Source organism: Sus scrofa, chromosome 9, assembly GCF_000003025.6.
Source record: "Sus scrofa isolate TJ Tabasco breed Duroc chromosome 9, Sscrofa11.1, whole genome shotgun sequence".
NCBI classification, from domain to species: domain Eukaryota; kingdom Metazoa; phylum Chordata; class Mammalia; order Artiodactyla; family Suidae; genus Sus; species Sus scrofa.
Window position 1 is genome coordinate 20,393,515 of NC_010451.4, and position 15,247 is coordinate 20,408,761.

Here is a 15,247-nt window from a genome sequence, read left to right on the forward strand (position 1 = left end):
ATTCCATGGTTGGTGACTCAATTTTCTTTGCAAAAATTTTACAAGCAGCTGTATAATATGACCCTGTATTTATCAGCCCTTCTTTCCTCCTGTAATAGTTACCGAAGGAAAGAGACTCTAACACTGATGCCAGGTACCTGGTCCACACTACCACATTTTATCCCCACTGTGATTATCTGAGGTGGGTGGTATTATTACCTCCATTTCATAAATGTGGGCAGTAAGGCTGAGAGAGGTTAAGAAACTCACCCAAGGTCAAGGAAACTAAACCTCAGGGCTGACTTCAGGGGCTTAGCTCTTTTTTCCCACTCAGAACACAACGCTACCTTCCCATCTGAGGGTCAGTTACAGACCAAGCACTGATCCAGAAACACAAATGGATCTCATGTGTTTCCTGCCCCCTCCAGAAATTTGGGTTCAATTAGGGGAGGCTGATACACAAATAATTAGAAACAGAAAGCGCCAAAAAGAAAACTAGGAATAGAAATATGTGTAATGGACTGTGGGGGAGGCTGAGAAAGAAGTGGGTTCAGCTTGGGATGGATCAGGGAGGGGATAGCTGACTCTCGGGGTGAGCAGGGGGGGGGGCTGCAGGATACGCTGAATTCTGATGGGTGGAGAAGGACGAAAGGTTCGAATGCAGAAGTCTGAGGCAGCGGGGACCACACGTGCCAAGGCCCGCAAAGAATGCCAGGCGACCCTGGGCATGGAGACTAGTGTTGCCAAGAATGTGGGATTTCTCAGGACGAGCGGGGCTGTGCCAGGTTTAGTTCTGTCAAAGTGTTGGACCTGTTTCATTAAGCCTGAGGCGGCTGCTGACAGCCTCCAAGGAGGGAAATGACAGCTTCTCTGTGCAGGATGGAGGACCAGCAAGGCCCCTTTTCTGAGTGGGAACTGGGAGGCGAGTAGCATGCTGCATCCTTCAGAAATGTACCGCCAGCTCTAAGGTCTCTGCCAGTACTGGTTTCAGGGATAAGAATGAGAGAACAGGAGTCTCTTTCCCACTGAAAGAGGCAGGCTGAAGGTCAGAACTGCTACGTGGCCTTGGTGCAGTGCCCACCCGCCAGGATGGCAGAAGCATGGCTGCCAGACACCTCCTTCGAGACCAGGATACGCCGCCGTCTACCAAGGATAATACTGGGGCCTCGCTGGGCTCGGCCTGCCATGCTCATCCCAGCTACTGCTTCAGAACCAGAAAACTCTTTTTCCAAATTAACACAAGATGTTCTAGAACCATGTTTCCATGTTCCTCACATAGCAGATGATGTGTAAACACAGATTTACAAATTCAATGTCATTACTTACACAGCTGTGCACAGTATGTTGCAGGATTACGTATTTTCACACCGACTGAAACAATGTTCCATGACAGCTAATAAACCCAGGCAGCTCTTGAATCATCAGTGCTAGAACTATGTGCTGATAATTACCTTGCTCTGAGGACCTTTTGGAAACCCTCCCATTTTTCCTTTTTAATATAAACAAAAATACACGGATGCTGATCCACCCCAAGCTGAACCCATGCTGAACACACCATGAAAAGAAAAAAAAGAAAAAAAAAAAGCTGGTGGATTAGAAAACTGCCCCCACATTCCTTGGCTCAGAGAGAAACTGTAATGCCAAATTTTTGCCTCATAAAATGACATTTGGAGAGGAATCTGAGTTAAGCCAAAGGAAGGCACACGGCTTCTTCGAATCAGCAAAAGAATTCAGTCTTTGGTGTCTAACACTCCATTATTCATGGGCCTGAATTGGCAGGAGAGCTGTTGGCACCTTGGAGACGACCAGGAAAGTGGGGTTTGGAGCCCGAGCGGGAGGGAGGGGCAGGTAGATAAGGGGAGAGGAATCATCTGAAATACCTCTCAGGCCAACCCTTTGGGGCTTTTATTACCAGGAAGTGGAGAAGCTCCACGATTCCCCTGCTAGACACCCTCTCGGCTCATTTCTCAGTGCATGAGGTCATTTTCCAGGGCAAGTGCTGAAAATCAAATGTCTCATTGGGACATCAGGAAGAGCCTCCAGGGTGCCAACAAAAGGGCCAGCAGGAAGATTGAGTCCCTTTTATGGGACAGCTGCCCCGCCCCCCAAGCACCTGAGCCCCTGGCCCAGGCCCACTCACCGGGGCCTGCGGAAGGTCAGGCCGTAGTGCTGACAGGCCAGTCCCACGGTGGGCGTGTACACGATGGGCATGAATTTCTCCACGTCGGACGTCAGCACTCGGTAGAAGAGCTTCTCGTTCCGGTCTTGGAGGGTCATCAGAATGATGTACCTTGGGACGGAAGGCAAGAACTCAGCAGAGGGCATCAGTACCACACACGGCAGCACGGAAGGGCCTCGATGCAGAGACCCAGAGCTCCCACTCAGCTACTTGCAATGGCGCTTTCACCTCTGCCTCCTCTAAGCCCAGGTCTCATCAGCCATGAAATGAGGAGAAGACCACCTGCCTTATGGTGCTGATTATTATACGCGGTATGGATCCTGCTCTGAACATTTTTCATTAACTCATGTCACACGGTGAACATACCTCCTAGTGACTCACGAAGTAGATACTATAATCCTGGCTATTTTAGAAACAAGGAGATCAAGGCACAGAGGAATGAAATAATTCATTCCAAGGGGAACCTAAGCAATCTGGCTCCAGAATCTGTGCTCTCGATCACGATGCGAGATGGTTAGTTATGTTATTACGTGGCCGTTAATGACTGACAATAGAATAACAGCATTCTGGGGTTGGGGGAGGGTCAAAGAAAACACAGACCCACCAGTGACATATGAACTAGCCTTTTTTTCTACCACACAGGGCTGGTTCCGGTCACAAACAGAGTTCACAGGTGGTTGAGTACCAAGGGATCTCAGGAAGCCTGTTCCCCCCAAAATTCTCCCTCTACCTAGCTCCTGAAGGCTGAAGTCATCAAGCCAGGAAAAGAGTCTTTCATTCACACCTAAAACTGCAAAAACGTCTGAAAGAAAAAAAAAAAAAAAAAACCTGGGGATTGAAATTCCCAGTGAGGTGTAAGTGACTGCTGATGTCACAAGCTTTCTGGACGACAGTTTGGGAGAGATAATGAAAGCATGTGAAGCCCTGGCATGGAGTGGGGGTGATGGAGACACTCCGACAGAGGAGTAACCCCTGGGTGTGGCATTAGGGTCCCGGGTGTGAATCCCAGCTCTGCTGTTCACTAGCTATGTGACTTTGAGGAAGTCTTGTGAATTCTTGGGGCCTCAGCTGCTTCTTCCTCACCAAAACTTTAGTTCTGAAGTTCAGAACTAAAAAATGTGCTTTAGACAGGGAGAGAGAACTTATGCTTCGCATAGCCAGGATCTCAGCTCATTACTAGAATAAGGATTCCCTTATCCAGTAGCCGACTATACATATTCTTCTCAATTCTGCATTCAGTGATGTAAAGTTGGTAACCTGAAACTGGCCACCGGGGGAGTATTTACACCATGGGAATTGGCAGAGGCTCTCAATCCCTGCCCCAGAACCAGCTGTTAAACATTTAACAGCATGCCACTGTCCTTACCCACTAGGGAGCCTTCTTAGCATTTCTCCAAGCACTGCTGAAATGAGGGACTCCAGGAACAAATGGGCCAGAGCACTCAGCAGAGCAATCATCAGGAGCAGGCCCCCTAGAGCTCGCACGATCAGGTGCATCCCTTTCCCCTGGGCCTGGCAGGTCTTCCCAAGCATATGAGCGAGGCCCATGTAGCTAGAAGTTGGTGGAGAGGGAAGGATTTTGGACTTGGATTTTTAGGGTTTAATATCTTCAGGACAGTGGATTTCACATTAGACCTCAATTCTTCTTTGTAAATTCAATAAGAGATTGTTCAAAGTTAGTGCATGTCTCATGTTGTTAGCTGGAATCACTGTGAACTTCCTGATTTGCTCTTCAGGACAACATGGTTAGATCCAGTCTGAGTGAGATACGTAAGAGGGAATGTCTGGCTTGGGCTGCAGGATGGCCTTGGAGTTAATGTGAGTAATGACTGTAGCGTTTAGTGCACCGTTCCAAGCACATCACAAGGACTCATGCATTTAATCCTCAACATAACCCTAGGAGTTAGACACCATCAATACACTCAACGGACAGAGGAGGAATGACCCAGAGAGGCCAAGGAACTTTTGCTATTAAGTGGAAGAATGAGGATTTGAATGCAGTCTAGTACTACAGACTAGTCTTGTAGCCACTAAGCTTTGATGCCTCTTACCTATAGTATATCAGAGAAGTGGAAAGCATAGACTCTGGAGCTAATTATCTGTGTTCAAATCCTGGCTGTGCCAATTCATAGTCATGTGACCTGCAAGGTCACTACCTTCTTTAGCGTGACTGATAAAGCTGACCCTGTGACTCCCCATTTGGCTCTTCATGTCTACATCCCTGAAACCAGGGAAGCAAAAGGGTTATTAACTATGTCCCATCAACCTCCAACATGGGACAACCGCCTTCCCAAGATGCCCTGTCCATCTCCCCTCTTCTCCCCCACATTCTGCTTATTCCAGGAACCTGAGCCATGCACCTCTGCCTTAACACATCTGTTGCTACGTGTTTGTTCCACTTCTTCCCACTGAGTGGAATGTCTTCTGTGAACCCCACTGCTAAAGGCTGAAGTCCTATCAGTGCTGCTGGGCTGACTCAGATTCCATCGCTTCCCAGAGGCCCAACCAGATTCCTGGCTGGAATTGAGGCTCCTTTCCCAGTTCTCCCAGGACACACTGACTGTGCCTCGATTGTAACAAGCCCCATCCCACCACCCTGTGGAAGGCTGGGCTGGGTCTGGGGTCTCTTGAGACCCTCAGCCTTTCCTAACTGGATGGTATCCAGAAAACCCTCTGGACAACGGGGAGCAGAGAGCTCAGCCCAGGGCTGGGGGAGAGAGGGGAGATTCTAGATACGAACTTGTCCAGGTCACTCTGCTGCCGCTCGTAGTATCTCATGATCCGGAGGAGCTGGACGTCCTGGCTCAAGAAGCAGGGGGGGATTAGGCCATGGATTCCAAGCTGCAGCCTTTCTTCAAGTGTGAAGGCCATACCCTGGGGAAAGCAAGAAAGAAGCGGGTGCACATAAACAGATATGCAGGAAACCGAAAACAGAAGAGTTTTCATCCACAGATGGGCCAGAGTCACTGGGACTCAACAGCAAGAGCCCTGGACTCAAACTCCACCTCCACCATTTAAGCAGCTGGGCCACCTGTGCCAATTACACCTCGACTCTCCTGAGCTCCAGCTTCCTCTTAGAAAAACATGGAAAATGTCTACCTTATCAGCTGTTTTGTTTGTTTATTTTTTTTGGGGGGGTGTATTTTTGTCTTTAAAAACGTATTTTATTTTTAGAATAATTTTAGAGTTCTGAAAAAATTGAGAAGATAGTACAGAGCGTTCTCATAAACCTCCTCACCCAGTGTCTCCTATTATTAATATCTTCCATCAGTATGGTATACTTGTTAGCATCAATCCATAATGATACATTATTATTAAGTGACGTCCATGGCTTATTCAGATTTCCTTAGTTTTCAACTAATGTCTTTTTGCTGTTGTTCCAGGATTCCATCCAGAATCCCACATTAAATGCAGTCAACATGTCTCCTTTGGCTCCTCTTGGCTGTAAGAGTTTCTCAGACTTTCCTTGGTTTTGATGACCTTGAGAGTTTGGAGGCCTCATCATCTTGCTCCGCATACTGCCCCTCGACTGGAATTTGATGTTTCTCTCGTGACTACAGTGGGGTAATGGGTTTTTTCAGAGGAAGAGCCTGGAGGTAAAGGGCTGTTTTCATCACATCGGATCAAGGCTGACACTAGCAATGCGACTTACCACTGTGGATGCTGACCTTGACCACCTGGCTGGAGGCGTGTTGGTCAGGCTTCTCTACCATAAAGCTACTCCTTTTTTGGAATGTTTCATGAGAGATTTGTCTCTTCTCCTCCAGTTATATGTTGATTTAATCAGTTATTTATATTAGAATGAACTCATGGGTATTTTTTTTTTTACTCTAGTTATAATCCAATACTGTCTTATTTATTTTTTTGCTCAAATTGTTCCAGCTTTGGCCACTGGGTATTCTTTCCGTTGGTCCTGTGTCCCTTTGATATCTTCCCATAATTTGCTTGTTTTTATCCATTTCTTTTCCCCCTTCCTTCCTCCCTCCCTCCCTTCCTCCCTTTTTCTCTCTTTCTTTCCTTTTTCTCTTTCTTTCCTTCTTCCTTCCTTCCCTTCTCTCTCCTCTCTCTCTTTCCTTTTTTAGTACTTCTTACTTTTTGGCACTACAGGATGCCCCAGGCTCATCTTGAATATTGCCTGCCCAAGTCCTAAAATAAGCCATTTCTTCAATGAGTCTGGATTCCTTTGTTGGAGCTTGGTCTTAGAACTCAAGATCGGGCTTTACTGATTTCTTGTGCTCCTTACTACTAGAGTTTCATTGTTTTTAGTCCCTCTCAGTTGACAGAGCAAGGAAATGAATCTATATTAAGCTAAATATCAGTTCATAGAGACATATTAGTGTCTCTAACGCAAAACCATTACAACATGGATCATTCTAGCCTCATCACCTTGCTGGTCTGTGAATTCCCACTCCAGCAGTGAGAGATGTAGCTTCCCCTATATGCCATCCATATGCTTAATTACTTACTTCTAGCATACATTAGAGCAGTATCAAAATTGGGAACAGCAGGGAACAATCTGATGAACCAGAGTGTAGTGCTTAAGTGCAGCTGCTTTTGCCTTTTGTCTTACAAACTCCACTCATTTCCAAAGTCACTTAGATCAATGCCTTTCCTTCCACCCCCTGTGCTGAGGTTGTGTCACACATTTGGTTTTCTTTCTTTCTTTCTTTCTTTTTTTTTTTTTTTGTCTTTTTGCCATTTTCTTGGGCTGTACCCACGGCATATGGAGGTTCCCAGGCTAGGGGTCTAATCAGAGCTGTAGGCACCAGCCTACGCCAGAGCCACAGAAATGCCAGATCCGAGCCATGTCTGTGACCTACAACACAGCTCATGGCAACACTGGATCCTTAACCCACTGAGCGAGGCCAGGGATCGAACCCACAACCTCACAAAACTCCTGTTTTTTTTTTTTTTTTCTTTAAATTTTTTTAGGGCCACACCTGTGGCATATGGAAATTCCCAGGCTAGGGGTTGATATGGAGCTGTAGGTGCTGGCCTACACCACAACTATAGCAATGTCGGATCCTTAACCCATGAGCAAGGCCAAGGACTGAATCAGCATCCTCATGGACATTATGTTGGGTTCTTAACCTGCTGAGCCACAATGGGAACTCCGTGTCACACATTTATAATACAGTCTGCATTCCTTCCTGGGATTCTCCAACCTATTAAATAATTTTTTTTTACCAATCTGGATACTTTAAGGTCCATTGTTTGTACTATATAGTTCTATGAGTTTTAACAAAAGTGTAACATCTTGTCTCGTCATTATAGTACTGTACTATATTACAACACTACATAGTTTCAATGTTCTAAAATCCTATATGCTTTACCTATTCAGCCCCCCTTCCACTCCCTAAACCTACAGCAAGTAGTGATTTTTTAAAACTATCTCTATAGTTTTGTCTCTTCCAAAACATCATACTGCTGGAATCATGCAGCATGTAGCCTTTTCAGACTGGCTTCTTTCACTTAACCATAAGCTTTTATGGCTCATCCATGTATGTTTGTAGCTCTATCAACTCATTTCCTTTCATCACTAAAGAGTGTTCCATTGTCCAGTTGTACTTTAGTTTGTTTCTCCATTTATCTGCTGAAGGATACCTTGGTTGCGTCCAGTTTTTGGTGAATATAAATAAAGTTGCTACAAATACTCTTGCATGGGTGTCTGTGTGGACATAAGTTTTCACATCGGTTGAGTAAATACACAGGACTGCTAGTGTTGGATCCTATGGTAAGAGTATATTTAGTTTTTTAAGTTTTCTACAGTGGCTGTACATTTTGCATTCCCGCCGGTAGCAAAGGAGTTTTTGTTATTCCACATCCTCTCTAGCAATTGGTATTGTCAATTTTTAAAATTTTTAGTCACTGTATATGTAGTGGTATGCTATTATTGCTATTATTGCTTTAATTTGCAACTTCCCATTGACGAATAAGGTTGAGGATTTTTTTCATATGCTTATTTTTCACCTGTATATCTTCTTGGTGAGGTACTGTTCAGAAACTTTGCCTATTTTTAATTTTTTCCTTACTGTTGAGTTTTAATAGTCTTTTGAGCTACAGTTTTACTGCAATCCCTATCAAAATTGAAATGGCCTCTTCTGCAGAGATAGGAAAGCCAATCCTCAGACTCATATGGAATAGCAAGGGACCCTGAACAATCAAAACCATTCTTCAAAAAGAAGATTTCAAAACTTAATATAAAACTTAGTAATCAAAACAGTGTGGAAAAATTTTTTAAAGAAAAAAATAGTGTGGTACTGACATAAGTACCTATAGATCAACAGAACAGAATCAAGATTTAAGAAATAAACCTATACATTCATGGCCTACTGATTTTTGTCAAGGATTACAAAAGGATGCCAATTCCATTCAATGGGGAAAGAATACTTTATGAAATGGTGCCAGGACAATTGGACTTCTACATGCAAAAGAATAAAGCTGGATTCCTACTTCACACCAACTAAAAAGTTAACTCAAGATGGATCAACAGCCTAAATATAAGAGTTAAAATCATAAAACTCTTAGGAGAAAACATAGGAGTAAATCTTAAAGACCTTGAGTTTGACTATAGATTCTTAGATATGACACCTGCAACAAGAAAAAATTAGACAAATCAACTTCATCTAAAAACTCTTGTGCAGAAAGGGATATGATCAAGAAAGTAAAAAAACCTACAAAATGAGAGAAAATATTTGGAAATCATACATCTGATTTCAGTTTAATATCTAGACTCTATAAGTAACTGCTACAACACAATAAAAAGAAAAACAACTCAAGTAAAAAGTGGGCAAATAACTTGACGAGACATTTCTCCAAAGAAGCTGTACAAATGGCCAATAACACATGAAAAATACTCAGCATCATTAGTCATTAGGTGAAGTCAAATGAAAATTATAACCCACTAGGATGTGCATAATCTTAAAGAAAAAAAAAAAAACACAGTAAGTAACAAATGTTGGTGAGTATGTGGAGAAACTGAAACCCCTGCACACTGCTGTAGGAATATAAAGTGTCACAGCCTCTATGAAAAATGGTGTAGCACTTCCTCAAAAAGTAAAACACAGAGTTATCATATGACCCTAGCAATTCCACTCCTAGGTATATACCCAAAAGAACTGAAAGCAAGGACTTGAGCAGATACTTGGACATCAGTGTTCACTGCAGTACTATTCACAATAGTCAAAAGATGGAATCAACCTAGGCATCCAACACATGAACAGATAGATAAAAATACATGTGTACGATAAAAATTTATTCAAACATAAAAAGGAATGAAATTCTGATACATGCTACTTCATGGATGAAGCTTGAAAACATGACGCTAAATAAAATAAGGCAGATACAAAAGGACAGATATTGTATGATTCCACTTACACAAAATATTTAGAATAGGCGAGTTCGTAGAGACAGAAAGTAGATTAGAGTTACGGAGGGCTGGGTGGTGGGGAAGTGGTGGGTGAGTTATTATGAAATGGTTGCATTTTTTCTATTCAGGGCAGCAAAAAAGCTTTGGAACTGGACAGTAGTGATGGTTGCACATTATGAATGTACCTAATGCTACTTAATTATCACTTAAAAATGGCTTAACCAAACTCTGTTTTGTGCATGTGTGTGCATAGACACACATATATATAACAAAGTTTGGTTAAACTACAACTTAAAGATTAATAATTATTGGCTCTAAAATCATGGAATTGTACATTTTAAGTGGGTGAATTGTGTGGTATGTGATTTATAACTCAAAAAAAAGCAGTTTTAAAAGAATTCTTTGCATATTTTGGATAAAAGTCCAGCATCAGATATGTTCTGTAAATATTTCTTTGTGTATGTGGCTTGTTTTCATTCTCTGACCAGTGTCTTTCACAGGACAGCAATCTCTGGTCTGGGCGCTGGCAGGGAGGGATGAAGAAGTAGGACATCACGGGATCGGCTCCCTGGCCCGGTTAAGCCTTTTGGAGACAGTGTCTGCTGGCAGAAGCTGCAGAAACTGTTCTCCAAAAGGGAAACGGGGGGGTGGGGTGGGGGGGGCACACGAGGACCACAGCAGCCCTACCTTTATCCCCAAACAATAAGGGACAACACTACACAGTGAGAAAAAGAGACACCTTTTGTGTAGAACTCTGGGCGGCCCCGGCACAGACGAGAAGCGCTTGGTGGCGGCTTCCCCAGCATCCCCGGCCTTCCCTTGGGGGACCCTGGCAGCAGCCACAGTGGTGACCCCCTGAGTGGCTCCATGGGAAGTTTCCATCAACAAGGAAGGGACCAGAATCCCTATGGGGGACTGTGTAGGGGGCTGAGAACAATCTTTAGTCAACTAATGAATGAATGAATACTGTTAATAACAGGACAGCCCACCCCCCCCACCCCCGCAATCAAGGCTGATGATAGCTGAGAAAACTCTGGGTAAGTCTTCTATTCATTAATAAGCCCGTAATGCAAAGTTCCTCCTAGAAGTGAAGAAGGCTGTGTGGGCGATAAGGGAGACCTAAATGACGCTGGCGGCTGTTAGCTCCCCAGACTCCCTTGGGGAGGGGAAGCTTGAAGAGTAGGGAACATCGGCTCCCCTTATTCCTCCACCGGCTGAGAAGTACCTCGTCTACAATTATTACAACTGCTTTGACAGGGAGTTTCATAAGGACAGGGCAATTCAAGTCTCTCTCTCTCTATTATATATATATTTTAGGGCCGCACCCATGGCATATGATAGCTCCTGGAGCTAGGGGTCAAATTGAGGCTGCAGCTGTTGGCCGCAGGCACAACCACAGCAACCTGGGATCTGAGCTGCGTCTGTGACCTACACCACAGCTTGCAGCAATGCCAGATCCTTAACCACTGAGCGAGGCCAGGGACTGAATCCACATCCTCATGGATACGAGTCGGGTTCTTAACCCTCTGAGCCACAACAGGAACCGCTCCAGCCTATACGCTGATCATCCCCACTTAGCTGTTGCTACCATGGGCTCCAAGAAAAGGACTAATAAACACCCAGTCTTACTCCATCTTCACAATCGCCTTGTGAGGAGTTTTTCAACCTCTACTTTATAGATGAGAGGGCCGAGCACGGCAGGTTTAATGCTCCTGAAGTTGCACAGCTATTTGACTCTCTTTTATGGCTTCTTAAAACAGGATGCATCGATAATCACGAGTCCATTTGATCTGATAATATTTTTCCTGATGATTGCTTTGACTAGAGGTAAGTGACAGAACTAAGATTTGATCACAGGCTGCATTCTCACCACTGCAGTATACATCCTGCCAGGACCTTGGTGAGAGAGAGACCTTAAAAAAAAATGTGAGTTGGGATGGAAGGGGGGGTGAGCAAAGAGTGGGGAAAAAAGAGAAATAGCGGGGCAAAAAGTGAATAAGAGGCTCTTTGGCTCTTCCCAATTTCCTCTTTGCTTCTGTTTTGTAACTTGGGAATCTCTAAAGATAATAATTCTGGGCTCCGATTATGTTTTTATAAAGTAATAATGACTCAACTTATGAAAATCCCAAAGAATTGTTCATCCTCTCAGAAGAACAGCTGGAACTGTAAGAAAGATCTGTCCTGAGATAGGCTTTGACTCTGAAAGTATGACTCACAGAGACCTTGCAAAATACTCTCCACGCATAAAATTCCCCAAGTTTTCTTCACCAAAGCCCGAAGTTACCTGCTCGTAAATCTCATGTGCTGGTCACCAGCTTTGCAAGTGTGGTGTGACACTGAGGTCCCTGAGCCTTTTGCAGGAAACATCTCACTCTGGGGACAGGGCACTTTCACTAAACACCATTAGGCAGGTGACTGTTCACCGGCTGGGTAAAGACGGGGATTGTCTCTCCTTGGCCCCGGGATCCCAGGCAGGCCCAGGCATTTAATGATGACATCATTTTCATTAATGACCACTGTGACTTTTAATAACAGTCTGCTTCTCCCCCCAAGGCTGAGTGTTTCTCTTGGCTGACTGCCACCAACCTCTTTTGTATTTCAGGAAAAAGTGTGACTGTTTAGCAACTGGCAATCTCAGGGATTAAAAAAATACTTCTAGAAGGTTCTTTTCATCCTGAGGGTAATGTTAAGGCAACTTCATATTTACAAGCTTGCAGAGCAGAAATGCAGGCACTTTAGCTGTATCGTGGCTTCCGAAACAGGAAAGGCACAAGATGATTCACTCAGGAATAGGAGAAAGGAAGAGAATTTACATTTTCCTACAAAAGAAATAAACTTTGCTAAGAAGCACTCACTTGCAGGACTCACTTTGCAGATCCGGTACTCACTTTGGTTTGTGTCTCAAAAAGTCACAATTCCCATAAGGTAGGTACACCGGGAGTCCTAAGATAAGAGTAGTTTGTCCAACACAGAGGAGTCGACCGTGGGGGTCTTTATTCATTCTTACCTCATAGAGAATTTACAGCACGCCTAGCTGAAGGGGATCATATCATCCGGTTTTAACAAAGGCCTCAAAATAGGACCAGCGGCTTTGGAGACATGGCTGACCCTTAGAGCTGAGAGCAACCTTGTGAGTTCAGCCAGGATACACCAGTAGGGACCTATCCATTGTGACTCTTGCGAAATACTTCAACTGCTCCAGAGCCACTGCTCTGACTACTCCCCTGAGGCAGGTGCCCCTCCCAACCCGCTCTGCCTTCTCCAAGGGAACTTCTGGAACTTCTCCAAGATCCAACAATCAATGGGTTAATGTTTGGCAAAGCAGGTGGCTTCGAGATCCTGCTGAAGCACTAAAGTCCTGGGGCTGTTTGGATTGGTCGGTGCCCACACTGTACCAGTGTTAATCTTTTAACCCCGTCACTCCTGACTTTATCTATTTTATCATCTTTCCTGAATGAGTATTTCTGGCTGAGCCACTGAATTCCACCTGTCGGCTCTACCCAGGACAAAGCCTACTGGCATCAGAGAGGAGATATTCGAATAGATCCTGTTATCAAATGGGAGGGCTCCATCAGATTGCACCCCTGTCCTAGCCTCCTGCTCTCCAGAGACCCAGGCTTCCCAGTGCCCAGTTCCTCAAGACACTGATTTACCAAGAGGGGAGGTCTCCCAGGCCCTCCTGGTGATCTGCCTATTGCCTCTGGAGCCAGAGCTCTGCAGCACACATGGTAATCTTTTCTCATTCATTCCATAAGCATGTTGCTACTTTGTGCCAGGTGTACCTCGTCAGGCACTGGGGCATCCTTGAAGGAATAAGTGCTGGTCACTAGGCTCCTGGGTCCACTGGCAAAGACATGGGGACTGCATGTAGCGGGGAAGGATCCGGGCAGGCCTCTTCTCTGCCCTGTGGAATGGAGTGCTGCCCATTTCACGTGTCGTGGGGTTAAGTGAAATAACGCGCGTGAAATGCTCAGCACAGGTCCTGGCACAGGAGGGGCTCAGGGAATGTCAGCTCTTCTTCTTGCCATTACTGCTTCTTCCTGGGTCAGGGTGACACAAAAGAGCTCATTAGCTGGAGATGAGCCCTGAAGGGTGGTCAGGGAATCCTTCTAGCAGAGGGGGGCTAGAGACCAGAGGCCGAAGTGACGTCCCCACACCCAGCCTAAGTGCTTATCCTATGGCTCAGGCAAGGCTCCTGTCTCTGCAGCTCCCTGCAGACTCCCCTCCCCCTCCCCCAACTGGCACACACCCTCTGGCTGTTATGCTTTGACTCAGTCAGGACCCCTCTCCACTGTTCTCTGACCTCACCCCTCCTCCATCTTTCCATCCGTAGTCAAGGCTGCCTCCTCCAGGAGGCCTTCCCTGATACTCCATCTCACACAGCGTTCCCCCTTCTCTCAGAGTCAGTGTCATACAGTGTAGCACACGAAAGGTGTTTCCTGTTTGATTTCTTGAGCACTGACTACTCTGTAATACACTCGGGGTGGTAGGAAGCAGATACCTCAAAGCAGCTAACCCAGGTTGTAGCACAAACATATCATCACCAATAACAAGAGCACCCATTGGCTTTCACCGAGCACCAACTGGCTTGGGTCAGGGACTGAGACAAGCCCTTCATACCTGTCATCTCATTTAGTCCTCAGAGCGACTCTGGGTTAATCATTCTGTGATTATTAGCCCCATTTTGTGGACTAGGAAACTGAGGCCAAAGGGATAAGTAACTTGCCCAAGGTCACACAGCTGGTCGACAGAGGAACCAGCAGCAGAAGGCAGATCCATACCCTTCCCAAGTCCACACTCTTTCCTTTATGCTGATGGTTGACAGATTAAACGGGTTGTTGACTGAGTCGCCTTTGATTTGATTAGAGATGGAATTATTCTGCTTCTTCAAATACAGTCAGTTACCTTAAAGATTCCGCCACGGCTAAGTACTCCCTGCCTATCAGCCAAGAGGTGTGCTTGTTCCTCTGCGGTTATGTCCTTGGCCCATGACGTACACGTAGCCAGGTCTCCTTGGACTGGCAGCGTTGATGGAAGGAAGGATCAACAGACTCCCGCGTGACAGTAAAGATTTTCTGTTCCACCATCATTACGTCATGCGCCGAGCTGACTGCTCCTCGTGCTACAGCCAGCTCCCCCCATCAATCAACTGCAATAGTGGCTGGGACGGAGCTGGGGGCAATTAGCTCCAAAACGGTGCAATTAAAGCTGATTAGCTGTTAGGGGCCCCGAAGGCATTTCCTCCTCCTTTTACATAGTATTTCATGACTCTGGGATTTTTACGAGTTACCTTGACGTGGATTCCAGTTGGAGACAGGAAGTGGGATTCCTGAGGCTGCTGGTCTCCCCAGGTTTACGAGGAGCTCTGAGCACACTCCTGGGATGGACATGTGGGGGTCTTAGAAACACAAGCATTGGGAAGTCTTAGAAAACACAGACCTGAGAATGGCCTTCCTCCCAGACGTACTTCCGTGATCAGATGCGCAATTACAGATCCAGAAACACATCATAAATTCCCAAAAGGGGGGTGGAAGATACATTGTCTTGAACTGCCCAGAACCAACCCTTCACCAGTGTGGGGCTCAAAGAAGCACTTGGGTGCCTCAGGCTGTCTGTGGCCTTTCCATCTACAACGTGCACAGTTCTGGTTCTGGAGGGATGTGCAGTTGGTTTTCCCTCCGTGGGGTAACAGCCAGGACTGCGGAGGTGCTACACTCACA

General features: G+C 45.5%; 1 protein-coding gene across 2 annotated transcripts in view; it reads right to left on the bottom strand.

The window, feature by feature from the left end:
- Nucleotides 1–15,247, bottom strand: part of ME3 (malic enzyme 3) — a 318,355-nt gene that overhangs the window by 98,644 nt on the left and 204,464 nt on the right. For both annotated transcript variants that reach the window (XM_021102108.1, NM_001244258.1), the window contains 2 exon segments: nucleotides 4,899–5,032; nucleotides 2,120–2,269 (listed from right to left, as the gene is read on the bottom strand). In XM_021102108.1, the coding sequence (XP_020957767.1) occupies nucleotides 2,120–2,269; nucleotides 4,899–5,032 (284 nt within the window).